We start from the raw sequence: 14,589 nt of genomic DNA, 5'->3' as shown, positions 1-14,589 counted from the left end.
GTCATGTCACTTACGTAACGCACTTAACACAAACCATGATCTTTTCCTAAATCTAACCAAGTACTTTTGTTGCCTAAACCTAACCAAACTGCGACTGTTTCACAGTGTTAGCCATGTGTTTAATGTCACGCCTGCTGATGTTTTCAGGAACTGTCATGTCATTTTGGGAGTCATTGGCAATCGACCCTGTTCTGTCTTTAGATATGACTACGTGTCGACATGCAAACACAGATCCTTTAAAAGATTCTAAATTTAAATCTGCTTAGATTTGATGTAATCTGTCAGACTGTGATAAATAGAGGACATATTTTAGACATGCTCCGTGTTTTACATGTACATCCATATGGCTTTATTAGCCTCTCTGCACACAGTCAACACTGGGCATGGAGTGAGCTTCATATTCATAACCCTAACCCAAGGTCAGTCAGCACCCGTCCTGTCCTTCATTTATTAGGGAAATATTTCTTATATGGTTCCACTATGTTTACCTCTTAATCTAAAGGCCAATGTCAATATGCCATTCTGGGGAGGTAATATAATTTGCTGGTAACCTAGACTGTTTTCATGCCCCTGTAGTTCATATGTGACTGTGAGTTAATTTGTACCTGTTAAGGGGCAATTTTGCTGTAATTGGAAGCTAATGAAATGCTATCTTGAAGTGGACAGAGTATTTATTTATTCTACAACACAAATAGGGCCTATCTGGTACCAGCCACACTGCTGTTTCCAATGTGTAACTTATTTAAGTGATAGAGACGGATGGCTCTATTTGCAAGGTTAAAGGGGTACAAATTATGGGCAAAACCCAATAAATTATATCCAAAAAGTTTCTTCAGTCATTTCAGCTGGAGAGCTAAGATATTTCCTTTCTGTCCGTTCCCATGCAACTATAATGATTATCCAAGGCTTTTTATATAATTAAAAATGAACTAAGGATATCACAGATCTGGGAATGTATTTGTAGATCCACTCAAGAGATCCACAATGTTGAACTTGGCTGTCATTTTGAGGAGTGCCCGTGTGTAACAGACCACTAATCAAATTTCACAGAGAAGGTCATTTGTATTGACTTCCAAATCAGAAGAAACGTGCTGCTTTGACGTGCAGATCTGGCCCGGAGGAGAGCTGACAAAGTTAATTGGCAAACTACTAACGTCTGGGTAGGCGCCAATGCAGAATTGGGATCAGATCCACTTGGGAGACGGCTGGTAAACCTCTGTGTTGATGTGTTCTCTTGTCCTTGTGCTCTAACCTCTATGTGCTCTATGCGCTCATCGAAGTCAATTACAGACACTGACAAAGTGACGCTGACTCCATCGGTTCTAGCCTTGATGACGACAGCAGATAGAGAGGAAGTGAAATGTGTATGCATGTCCGCATGTGACCCCTGTTAATGCGATCTACTTTAAACAAACCTGTGCAGTCTTAGTGTTTTTCAAAGATGGCTAATTTTTTAACTATTATCCGAGAAAAATGAGGGCGCGCTGGCTGCTAGGTGGAGATAGAGTAATTAATTTCAGAGTCTGTCAAGCACGGAAAAGCACTCAAATCATCATTTAGAAGCTGCACTTACATAGAAATGTCAAACTACGGAGCTGGAAATGATTAAAGGTCTGAATATGCCATGTCACGCTGAGGACTGAAGTGAATCACAAGTAATTACAGAGACAGAGCTAGTTGGCTTTTGATTACAACTGAGATTGAGCAGATATCCTCTGCTGATGTGCGAAAGCGTGTTCTCATGTTCAATTTGCAGACAAGAGGTAAAACTCTCAAAAAGTATACCACACCGTGCCTTCCAAGTTATCTTGCACATTCGCCTGCCTATTCTTGATGTAGAAATAAGCAGTGCTGAAATGCTTGTTGTATTTGGCCAGATGGGAAGAACACTATCCCAGGAATTTCATGCATCTCAAGCCTTTTGCCCACAATTGAGCTGGGGGAGACGCACACAGTCACATTCATCAGCTAATCACAAGAAGTCAGAGTTAACCGCATACCCGTGGTCCCTGGTCTCCTTGATCCCCCTGCAGAAGGCAAGAAAAAGAATTTGTCTTGAAATACAGGGGTCGAACATACACTGAACACACAGAAACAAGTATAGTGCTAATAATAAGCTTGCACCTAAATCACTGAGACATTCAGAACACACTGATAAAGAAAAATAATGCAGCCCCCCTCAACTATTCATTGTGGTTGAGAGTAAAATCACTTATGATAACATGGACTGACATGAATTGGGTATGAGAGAAAGAAAGAGAGCAGTAGTGTGAGGTTTGGTGGGTTTGGTGAAGGGGGAGTGTGGGCGAACTGCATTACCAGGCCAGAGTTTATGCCCCTGAAAGCTCTGGCTTTCTGCCTTTTTTTGGGGGGGGGGGGTTAGGGAGTAGATCTCTGTGGACGGAGTACGTTCCTAAAGGAGAAAACGCTTGGTTTCGAATCAACCTGTGTGTAGAAGGCTGTGGGTTTAACACATTACAGTGAAACCTAACCAAAAGTACACTTTTGTTTGAAACAACTGAAGGACGACCAAATGTTGGACCCCAAATTACAACCTTAATCTGTCTAGAAACGGATAACTGAACATCCTTAAACCTTCTCATTTGATGCACTCTCGCTCTGTTGTTGGCTGAGTTACAATTTAGCCACAGCAGTAAAACGAGCCAAACAACTTATCACACATGGTTGGGAGTTTTGCTCAAACAAACTTCAGTGTAATGCCTGAGCAATTTCAAATAAAACAGCTCTCGGAATTTGCGTAATTTTTCATTGGGCAGTCGTTCCAAAACCTGATTTTAATGGGAAAACAGTTGTGAATGGCCACACTGATGCATGCTGTATTCGTCTTGGGTGGGAGGAATCCGCACAGTTGTTTTTCATTTCGTTAAAACTGCAGATGAAGTGGCTCACATGAGAGGCATGAACATGCATCTAATCAGCGAGACTCGGTTATTCACGATTGTCACAATGGATGCTCGACAATCATCAAACTTTGGTCACGCTTATGGCTTCTATTTTCTTCTTTAAGGGACACCAAATAAGGAAACACACTGGTGATTCATTACATCGGTCAGCGACAACCAACATCATTCCACAACCCACATTACTAGAAATCATCAGTTAGCAAAGTTGATGCAGATGACAACTGTAAGCAACTGTTTCTCTGTGTTTGACTTCACCTCTGGTTAGCACTCTCACTCCATTTCATTTTACGTGTTGTATTTTACAGAGAAATAATCCTTTAAACATAAGGAGTTATTGCTCAAGTTGTCCCTCACTTCATACAAAATATTAATAAATAATGAATTCATTGCTGGCCTGTAAAACAGAACAGCTCTTCCCCAGTAGCAATTTATAAGTATGTACTTTAAGCCATTTGTTTCCATCATAAGTGAATTCAGGGAGTTTATCAACTTTGGTGTGAATAAAGGGATCTCGTGGTTTTAGTCTTTCAAAGCAAAGGCAGGGGCACGCATTTGTCCTCGAGTCCTGCAGACTTATAAAGAGACAGGGTGGTTATTTTGCATGCTCCACTGCTGTTTTATAGAGGAATGCTCAGCGAGGCATTTAAGGGCTCCAACTTGGGCTCTGGCTTTCAGTCATTAATGTTCTGTGCTGTCGATTTGTGAACGACAGGAGAATTTAAATATTCAGACTCTGAGACTTAAAGGTCAGGATGACTTGAAAGCGAATTATTGCCACAATTGCAAAATCATATTTCTGAGTAGAGAGTAGAACAACATCTAAGACTTTTTTTATTGTCCTAACCTGCAAATATGGACTGACAATTAAAGACAAAATTTTCACCTTTCTAAAAGGGATAGTTTGACATATTGGGAAATAAGCATATTTGCTCCCTTACCGAGAAGATTAATACTACTCTCATGTCTGTACAGTAAATATGAATATGGAGCCAGCAGCTGGTTAGCTTAGCATAAAGACTGGAAACAGAGGGAAGCTAGTCTAACTAGACAGATTTTGTTACCTTCTGTCACAACCAGGCTAGCAGTTTCCCTCTACTTGCAGTCTTTGTGCTAAGCTAAGTGGCCGCTGGTGCTATCTTAGGTTTCTTGGCAAGAAATCAAACAAGCGGCGTATTTCCCATAATGTCAAAGTATTAATTTAAGCAGTTGAACAAAATATCTAAGTAGATCAACAGTATCCCATAAATACCACAATATATCAAACATACTGTATATAAAATCGCTCACCTTATCACCCTTCGGACCTGGAGGGCCCTACAAAGAGAAGAAAAATGACAGTTAAATTTTTTTTGAATTTAAGATACAATCCACTACAACAACTGTAAAACCATGGTGACCAATCATGTTAGCCAACAAATAAACAGAGCTGCTTAACAAGGTTTAAACATGATGAACTTAGAGGGAGAAGGTGAAATCAAAAGATTAATTAATTGAATTTTGATGAACCTAACATTGTGCATCTTGTTACAGACTGGGCACCACTACCTTATGCATTGAGAACAGCGGGAATTATACAAACATACAATTAAAACCAAAACACAGGCCCAAATCAAGTCCATGTTTACTTAGAGGATCAAATCCAGCAATTCCAAACCACGTATTGGCAAGCAGATTGTTAAAATGTGCCCTGAACATGAGGAACACTTTTTTTTTTTTTTTTTTAACGCAGCAGTTCTTATGAAGCAGTTTTTGCATCCAGCTTCTGTCAGTCAGCAGGCAGAGGCTCTTGGGTGGGCTCTGTAAAAGATCATGAGTGAAGTAGAGAATTTGACAATGAGGTGTGCATCCATACACTGGAGCCTAATGAGCTTGTTCTCAAAAACGCTGTTTTTAACATTCAAGTTGAAGGATGAAGCCCAGTATGCTGGCCTCTTTTTCTTCCTCTGAGGTGGCGCTTTCGGAAAAATCTATCTTTGGAAAAATTAGTATTAGATGAGTGTTTGAAGAGTGACTAACTGACCACCAGCTTAGCAACAATGTTCCTGAGCCCATGTACACTGATACTGATCAGTGCTTCACATGAAAAAGTTATCTGTCAAATATATCTTATAGATTTGTTTCCGAAGATATCAGACACAGGAAAGTACACCAACACTAATCCATTGATTGATGACATTAATATAAGGCCAGTGTTTGGAGGATGTTACTGTGAGTCTATGGACCAAGTGGCCCTGAATAGCAAGCTTGCAGACACAGACAGGCACACACAGCACTAGTCTAAAACTGAAATGCTCCAGAGGTAGTCCAGCAGTTTTCCTCAGCCAATTTCAACCACACTGCTGTGAGGGAAGCGAGGTGTAGCCTGCTCAGTGCCTATAGACATTATTTTAGATGCATAGTTAACTATCCGTAGCTTTTCGTTTATGTGCAAGTGTTCCCAACAGGTTCTGCACTAGGTCATGAGGTTGTGAACCTGTAGAGGGAGCTTGTGTGCTGTCATCGCATTAACAAAATGTGAGGCAACTATGTTTGCTTCAACACGCGGAAATGCAGCTTTAATACGCAAATATATAAGACGTTGGACCTTCTGCTTACTTGACTGGCCATACAAAGACCCACAACACACTTGTAAACACAAAATGCTCATTATAAAAACTGTATTTCCGATTGTGGTTCCCAAGGGGGAAATAACAGAGGCAACATATTGGAATCAAATGTGACTTTTACTTTTATAATGATGTAGAGGCATTCCAGAGGGGTTAAATAAGTTTCCAGCATGTTTCTGAAAATGGAAGGCAGCTAAATAAAGTCAGTGCAGGCTTTTTGTTGAAGGAAAATTGTCTTTGGACAATACAAGGCTATTGACAAGCTGTTAATGCAAACATATGAATGGCTGCAACAAAAAAAATACATAAATAAACGCACCTCAGCTTTTTGCACAAGTCTGCTTAGGGTATTATATCTGGCAGTGAAAAATACAAATAGTTGGCACACCAAATTATTGGGCTAAATGACTGGGCACCGTAAGTTTGTGGAAAGAAACGGAAACTCAGTTTTATATGATTTAACATTTCAATAAATCCAGATTGTTCCACGATAAGTGCAGCAACATTGTAAAACTTGATCAAATCCACATTGAACATCCAGAACAGGGCAAATATATATATGTTTTTATTAGTATATGACATCATGAACAGATACAATTGTATGTCATGTCATCCACCCATGTCTATATTTAGTTTGTGAGGGAATAAATAAGGAAAATTGGGTCATGGGTGTTAGATGGATTCATACAGCAGATATCCCACACAAATAGGTTTGATTAGCGAATTCAGTAGTTCCCAACCTTTTTTATGTTCCCTCTCATGTCATATAAACATACTGTTCCTCAACAATGCCATTTATTTCAACCATTCATTCATGACAGTTACAATAGCAAATAGTCCATATGACCAATTTATCCGTTACTTTTAGCTAACAATTCTGTTAATCAGTTACTTTAGCTATCAATTTTAATCATTTATCCATTACTTTAAGTTAGCTATTTTCATGTATTCATTACTTGTAGCTTACTATTTTAATTATTTATCCATCACTTACAGGCATTTAAGCTTCATATGACTGGTGATATACTGCATATTACAAATATTTTCGTTTTGAAAAAGCATCTCTTGATAATCATGCCTGTTGAACTGTATCAACTAAGCATGAGCGAGTACACCACCATCTGTATGTGTTCAACAAATTAAATTATCTGTATCCATACTTAGTATGGGTGGGGCTTAATCCGGACGTGGGTGGGACTAACCAGAAGTTGCTATATTTATTAGAAAACTATTTACAGAACAGCCTCAGATTTTTGATTGCAATAGTAAGAGAACTATGTTTTATAAAAAAGTTCCTATATTTATAGATTAGAAAACAGATACTTACACATTTCACTCTAATGCTACTTGTACTTGTAAGAAGTACATTATCTGTACCAGGTTCTTGTTTCAACTGAGTCCTTGTTCAAACCTAGTATCAGTCATTTAAGAAAGACTTGGTGACTACATTCGCCAGCATTTTCTGGTAAATTTATAACTTAATAAATGAAGCTCAGTGTAAGTTCAACCAGGAAGATTACATTATGCTTCATTCATTCACAACTCTCTCTCTCTCTCTCTCTCTCTCTCTCTCTCTTTCAACTTCTTCAAGATTTTGCCAGGATCTCCATCAGCCAATAATGTAGTCGCTGTCTAACTTTTAACTCTCTGCTGCTCTCCACTGTCATTTCGGTGGGAAATGGCTCCACCCCATTCACCTATAGGCCCAGGTCAAGCTCATCAGAATTCAGTATTCTCTTCATCCAATCACCACCACCAGTGTCTAGACTCCATGGGGTGTTTTCTATACCAATTAACCGTGTCTCCACCCCCTTTAAATACCATGACATCACGATGGGGTCTAATCGTGGCAGACTATTCACATTTCCCATATTCACTGTGTACATGTCAATAAATTATTTGGTCACTCAGATGAAGTCTTTCCTGACAGAAGTGGAACACTGCTTTTGACACAATATCTTGTCCAAAAACCTTGTTCATTTCACTCTTCCAACTGGTCGTAAAGCATGTGGAAATGATTTTGCTACACAGTCTGCACCTGCTCATTATACGGCCCATCATTTGCACATCACTTGGACAGACAGCACCCAGTGGAGCTTTTCCAAAAGGTTTAAACCAGTACAGTGAGGGTCTTTTATAGAGACCATTAAACAGCTCTCCTGCAAAGACTATTTCAAAAGGAGCGAACTGTACAACAGTAGAATTGCAGCAGGTGTCTATTTGTCATGCTTTCTCTGCAGCTTTGTGGTTTCACTCTGCCCCAAGGAAGGTTTCTAATCAGCACCTGTGAATGCTTTTCACATCTTTTTACCGCTTCTGCTCTGGCTCTTTTTCAAAAGCTGCCCTTCAGCAGGTGCTTCATAGCATCCATCATCAGTCTGCTTCTGTTTGATCAAACTTACTGACTGTGAGTTACCAAGTTACTGTCTTGAACATCTCTATAGTGCCTTTAACACCTTCATATTCAGCCTACACTGGATTCTGCAATGGCCACATGCATATCTCAAAAACTGCAAACTATTTATAATGTTTTTTTAAAGGAACAGTTTGACCTTTTGGGAAAGTCATGTTCTTGCCAGGAGTTAGATGAAAAAGATTGATACAACTTTCATGTGTGCAAAGTAATTATGAGGCTACAACCGGCATCTGGTTACTGTAGCTTAGCATAAGGTCTGGAAATGAGGGAAACGGCTAGAATGGCTGTGCCTAAAAGGGCGCAGTCACAGCCTGAAGTCTTCCTGTCAGTGTGAAGTTTCAAGACATCCAGCGGAGGGTCCCCCAATGTGTTACACCTTGTTTTTTGTGCAAATTAAACAAATAAAATATGTGCTGATTAGTGATTTTTAGAGGTTGCCCGTTTCCAGTCATGCATAGCTAAGCCAACCAACAGCTGGCTATAGCCTTATACTTACTGTACAAAGAGCAGTATCGATCGTTTCATGTAATGCTCAGCAAATTGCTCTACTCATGTTTGCATTTTAGTTTGGGTGTAAATTTAGTACAGTGTTTCACTGTTACTGTAGGAGCAGGGACAATTATTATTCCGAAAACATAACAATATGCTCTTCATATGTGAACAGAATGCATTTGCACTAAAGCAGAATCACTATATCCACTTATTGAAAATGACACATATCACGCTGATGGTAAGCCTCACATCTTCTGCTGCTTAACGCCGGGCAAACTCAAGTGAAACTTCCATCATGAGATGATTTGTAACCTAATCCTGTGTGCATGACATTGTCGAGTTTATGGCGGACCACTGGATCAGGATTAAGCTTTATTCTATACAAATACATGTCCAGCTTCTCATTTCATAAGCCAAACCATGACCACTGTCTCCTGCAATGGCCTGAATGAGCTGTTGGTATGAAAAAGAGGAAACCCCTGCCACCTTTAAAACAGAGTGGGGGAGAAATATGGAGAGCTCTGTGGCGAAACATAAAATGGCAAAGGGAAGTGGGGCCAAACCCACAACCAACGTGAACATTGCTAATCAAATCTGACAATGTAAGTTATTTCACTTCATACTACAAGGAAGGAGTGCATGATGATCGATAAAATGATCCCGGCACCAAGGTACTAGTACACAACTAGATTTTCACATCTTTTCTGTGTTGGTCTATCTTCGCTAGTGGAAGAAGTAGTGTCAAGATTTGTTTATATTTTATACAAAATTGCGTGCTTGTGGGTGGAACTGATTACCCAGGGTTGGAAAAGTTGTTTTTTGTTTGCAATGTTTTATTTCAAAGCAAATAGTTTCATAACAAAGTTAAAATTGGCGAAATAAATCGGTTGAGTGACTGAACTTTGTATACCTCCCCAAAAAATAATAAATAGTGGAGTCTCTCACCCCTTCTAAAAGATGCAAAATGGTTTAGTCCACCCTGCACTAGACTAGTCTCTAAATGGTCTAATTGAGCAGAGTGACTGCTGACTCTGGAGCATCAACGTGCCTTGTGACAGTCATGTCTATCCCAAAGAAAGGGAAATCAAGGTACCAAAAAAGAAAAGGAAGAAAGGAAAAAGCAAGAAAGCAAAGTGAAGGAAAACAGCTTCCAACTAACTTCTTTCAAAAGAAAGGTGAGCACAATCACAACTATCAGTTCAAGAATGGTTTAAGCTAACATCAGCAGTTTAGACTGAAGGCAGGAAACTAGCTTGATGTATATTTGCATTGGAATCTGGAACATAAATTATTATCAGCATCATAAATTTCAGACCTACATGCCTTTGAACCACTAACTTACACTGTGGGCTTGGACAAAAAGATTGATTAAATGTACTGAAATTATACAAATGGCACTTTAAAAGCTATCATTTATTTGAAAGGTGTTTTTTTATTCTTGTTTCTGCAAATGAACACGACTCTAGTGAAGTCTTGTTCAGTTGTCTTTTATCATGCAGTATAAAAATGATCTCAATGTTGGGCTATGACAATTGAGGTGGTATTTTTCAGCTTTGTCTTACACCTTGGGAAGGATGAATGCTTAAATAAACATGAATAAATAATGTTTTAAACATGATAACCTAATTTAATCATAATATCATTTGACCATAGTAAAGCAATTAGTAAGTATACAGTGTCTTGACAAAATAGGATTGAAATGTGCAAACTTGTGCAAAATGTGCACAAATCACAGATTATTATTACTCATAGGTGTCATTTACACTGGGGACGTTGGGGACATGTCCCCACCGCAATTTGAAATGACTGATTCACTTTTTGAAAGCATTTGTTTAAAATGTTCTGAAAAATAGCTTGCCCAAGAAATTTTAACTAACAAATAAAAATGCTTTGAGATAAGATATTAGAAGTAATATATAGAATATAGATGAAATGTGCATTGTTCAAAACAAGTAACTTAAGCTAAAAAAAAAATTATACTAATATTTATATTTTTATATTTATAAATTGTCACCTGCCAGCTGAATTTTTTGTTTCCATTTATATAAATAAAGACATTTCCACCGTAAAGTGGAGCAGAAAATGTCTCCAGAATGCAGGAAAGTGTTTAATGCTCCAATTTTTGAGGGGGGGGGGCCTCGAGAAACCCTGCTCATATATTTCAGCATTTCATTTTATATCATCATGCCATCAATCTGAGCCCTTATGTCCCCACCACTTCTCAACACAAAGTGAGGCCCTTGTAGTATAGAACTGATGCAGAAAAGAAATTATGTAATAATGTGATTGCTCATCAGTCATGTGTAATCACATTATTGCTTATACATAAATGTGTATTTATGTTGTTATTCACAGGCTAAGGTCCTGTTTCCAAAGGCCTGTTATCCAAACAAACTTACTATAACACACTAAATCTCAAGGAATTCACACTAACTCACAAGCAGAAACTTCTGTCATTATAATTTCACATTGTCTCACATAGATGTCAAGACACTGAATATCCATTCTTCACATTCCTACTCTCCTATAATTTACTCAATGCGTGATGGATGAAAGCTTGACAGTGCTCGCCTGACTGTGCAGTGTGAGGCGAGGGGCTGGCTCACGTCCACCGCTTTAGCTGTTGTTGACATGAGCAAAGTAATTCTCGTGGGTTTGGCTGCAATCTACTGGTGCAATCTTGTGAAGCAATCCACCTAATCCAACAAGATGCACAAAGTCAGGAACAGGGGCTGTGCATGTAACCTCTGTCTGGACTCCGCTGTATTAGTTTTCATCACAGTGACCTGTTGAATGTAAGAAGGTCCAGAAAATCAATTCATCAAACGGCGCTCACATCCTCGCTGTAGAACCTGGGCCAAACGCGGCTGGCAGCAGTTGCTGTCCACATGGATCCAATCATCTCACCCTGGAGCACTGGCATCTCTGCGAGCACAAGCCAACAACTACCGCTTTTACAACCTCTTTTTTACGGGCACACGGTTTTCTCACATAGCTACACAATATTAATAAACATGTGTGTACACAGGAAGTTAAGCAAAACAATTCTCTAGGCACCAAGTGTTGACAGGGAAGGGGCAGGTGAGGAGTGCTGCTCACCACAAAAGTGGGAAGACGGCCAAAGTAAAAGGGTTCGAAAGGACTAAACACGGAATTACGCACATCGCACAGTAAAGTGATGCAGCTTGTTTGCCAGTTCTAGATCTCACACCAGACTGGATTAAGTTTAACCTGGCTGATTTTGAGGAATAACTCAACACTGGGGGAAATACGCTCCTTTGCTTCTTTCACTGAGAGTTAGATGAGAATATTGATACCACTCTCATCTTTGTATGGTAACTAAAGTTAGCTCAGTAAGCATCAATAAGACTAGTAGTAAGGGAAACAGCGAGCCTGCTCCTGTAAAAGGTGAGAAAATCCACCTACTAGCACATCTAAAGTTCACTAATTTACACGTCCATAAAACATGGACAAATTGTTGTTTTTTTACACTTTACCTTGTTAATTAGTGAGTTTTAAATGCTGCAATCTTCCTTTACAGATCACAGTCTACTAAAAATGCCATAATGGGCTTTTAGGCATGATTCTTTTTTGCACTATGCAAGGAAACTAATGTTGCGTTCATTCTCTCACAACATTTCCCATAACCTCTTTATCCAGCAAAGTTGAAATGTTGTTGCACAAATATAATCAATTGCACCAATCCAGAGAGTGGAAATAGTTGTAAGGCAACTGCAAATGCGCATGTAGCCATTTGCAGCTAAACGCCTGTGGGCACCATTGGAAATGAAATCTATCAGTTTCAAACGTGCACAAACCTGGAACGGAGTAAAAGACATCCAGAAAAACATGTATCTATATGTACACCTCCATCTGTTAGTTCTGCATGGGAACCCTCAATCATATTACGGTGGGCCCCCGGGGGAACTTTTTTCAAGATGGGAAACTAATGGGGGACAGGGATGTAAGTAATCAGAGCAGAATGGGCAGGAACGGATGACCACAAGTAGCTGGTGCTCGTCGGGGGAATCTGGACGCAGAGGTTAGGCAGGGATAGGAAAACCACACTGGAAAACTGACTTGAGAATGGCATCTGGTTCCCATATTCACAGTGTATCACAATTAGCCGGCATAAAATGACTTTAATGTGTGTGTATTTGTTTGCAAGTGTGTGTGTGTGTGTGTGTGTGTGTGTGTGTGTGTGTGTGTGTGTGTGTGTGTGTGTGTGTGTATGTGTGTGCCTGTTGGTATGCGTTGGATGTTCTTGTGGGAGCAGGGACACCGTGAACTGAGGACTGTAAGTGTGTGTTGTGTAAGTACAGTGTCAAGACACAAATCAAACATGGAGGAGATTATAATTCACAATAGCAGGGAAAGTCTCTTCAATCCTGAGGGGGAGGGGGGGCATTTAAATGCCGCTTTTCCTGGCATTAAAAGCCACATTTTCTCTGCGCAAAACCTAAGCAAATTTCTGACCCACAAAATTCCTGTCGTGGATATAAAACGTTGAACACAGGACAATGTTCCAGTTGGAAAAGTATTTCTTTCACTTCTTCTGTTGATTCAATTAAGACGACATTATGGCAGCTCTACATTTCTCATCATTTGATGTTATGAGTTGTTGAGCATCACATTCACACTGTACTAATTCTCCTACCATGCTATGGCATGAGACAGTCAGTTTCCCTTGACTATTCATCCTGCTCCAAAGTGCACTATTGACTGCTTCAAATCACTCTGAATAAACCTTACAGTTGGCCCGGGCCCTGCCTCTCATCATTTGCTGACAGACAAGTGCTTTTGACGGGCAGGACATGAGCAGAGGACTGACATCTAAAAGGTCAAACTCTTAATGTTGTCGCATCCAGTGACAGTATGCCTCCTCGGGCCCCCACTGCCCTTATGAGCCCAAATCAACATTGTCATGTCAGATAGATCTACTTGCAGCTCTCGGTGGGCCTCTTCAGTACCAAAGCCTTCTGTGCATCTATGTTCTCTGCTCTGATATGAAACTGTTAATGTGAATTTTCTGTTTCAAACTCACAACACGCAACACAGCAAAAACTGTAAACGAACATCAGAGCATGCAGGGCCTCCTTCAACTCTTCCTAGAGTCGCACTAAACTGGTACCTTCTCCACTTCCATAGGGCAGAAGTGATCAAAGTCTGTCTGGAATATGTTTTATTAACAGCTGTGGTGCAGAACAGATGAAGGATGAAAGGTTGAGGGCGGCTGGGCTCGTCTGCCTCACCCCCACATTGCCTCTAATCCCTGTAACGCAGCTGCATAATTCATACGCTGTGACAGATCATCCTCAACCTGCATCGCTGGAACCTCAGCTGATGAAGCAGGGAGGTGGAAACTGCTTGTCAAATGCAGATACAGACGAGACCAGCTTGATTTACCTCATTGCTAACATGACTGAACTCTTGCAAGGGCTCGTGTGCTGCACTATAACTGGCCATGCAGCAGACTCCAGTGTGGTGCAGAGGCATGCTTAGCGGGCTGAAGTGGTTTGATATTTCCAACATTGTATCATTTTCAAATATTTCCCCTTCCTTCTAACCAGATTTCAAAGCATGCTAGTTTCTTTCTCTGTCTGTATAATTTTAATTTAGTATGGCATACAGTCTGTGCTAAAAAAGTGCACTCGGCGGGCAGTGTTAGTGGGTACTCGAGTGCAGCCTCAGGGATTGTGTTTTATGCTTGATTGGTGCTAAATGGTGTGCACACACAGTGGTGGGTGACAGGGGTTGATGTTTTGACATGGACCGCCCTTGAAGAGCCACAGAACGATGAGGGAAGAAAATTTAAAAAATGGAAAGTGAAGATATGATCATTTTTGCCCCAACTTTTATGTACAGTACTCTGCTTTCAGTGGCAAGAAGAGACAAAATAGTCTTCTTGTAAATGTTGCAAAGAGTTGAAAATCACATCGACCCGTTTCCGTAACATGTCTCCCTTAATATTTTTCCAATCTGTCTGGAGGACAAGGAAGAGATCTCCAACTAGACGTCACTGGACAACATGCTCCTTGATCCCATGTGAAATTGAAACAAAAGCAGTGCGGAAAAGAGGAAATGAAAACAAAGCTAATCACTTTTCCATGTCTAAACGCCGATAGGGGATAGGGGATCTCTCCTGATGAGT

The 14,589-nt window shown here is 40.1% G+C and overlaps 1 protein-coding gene across 9 annotated transcripts in view; it reads right to left on the bottom strand.

Moving 5' to 3' along the window:
- Positions 1-14,589, bottom strand: part of LOC119912977 (collagen alpha-1(XXV) chain) — a 152,043-nt gene that overhangs the window by 49,456 nt on the left and 87,998 nt on the right. For all 9 annotated transcript variants that reach the window (XM_038732274.1, XM_038732275.1, XM_038732273.1 and 6 more), the window contains exons 5-6: positions 4,212-4,238; positions 2,001-2,027 (exon numbers count right to left, since the gene is read on the bottom strand). In XM_038732274.1, the coding sequence (XP_038588202.1) occupies positions 2,001-2,027; positions 4,212-4,238 (54 nt within the window). The remainder of the gene's footprint in view (positions 1-2,000; positions 2,028-4,211; positions 4,239-14,589) is intronic.

Source organism: Micropterus salmoides, unplaced genomic scaffold (assembly GCF_014851395.1).
Source record: "Micropterus salmoides isolate LMB-PRFRI ecotype aquatic unplaced genomic scaffold, ASM1485139v1 Ms_hic_scaffold_2, whole genome shotgun sequence".
Classification (NCBI taxonomy): domain Eukaryota; kingdom Metazoa; phylum Chordata; class Actinopteri; order Centrarchiformes; family Centrarchidae; genus Micropterus; species Micropterus salmoides.
The sequence above is the reverse complement of the archived record's forward strand: the minus strand, read 5'-3'. Positions and strand labels throughout refer to the sequence as shown.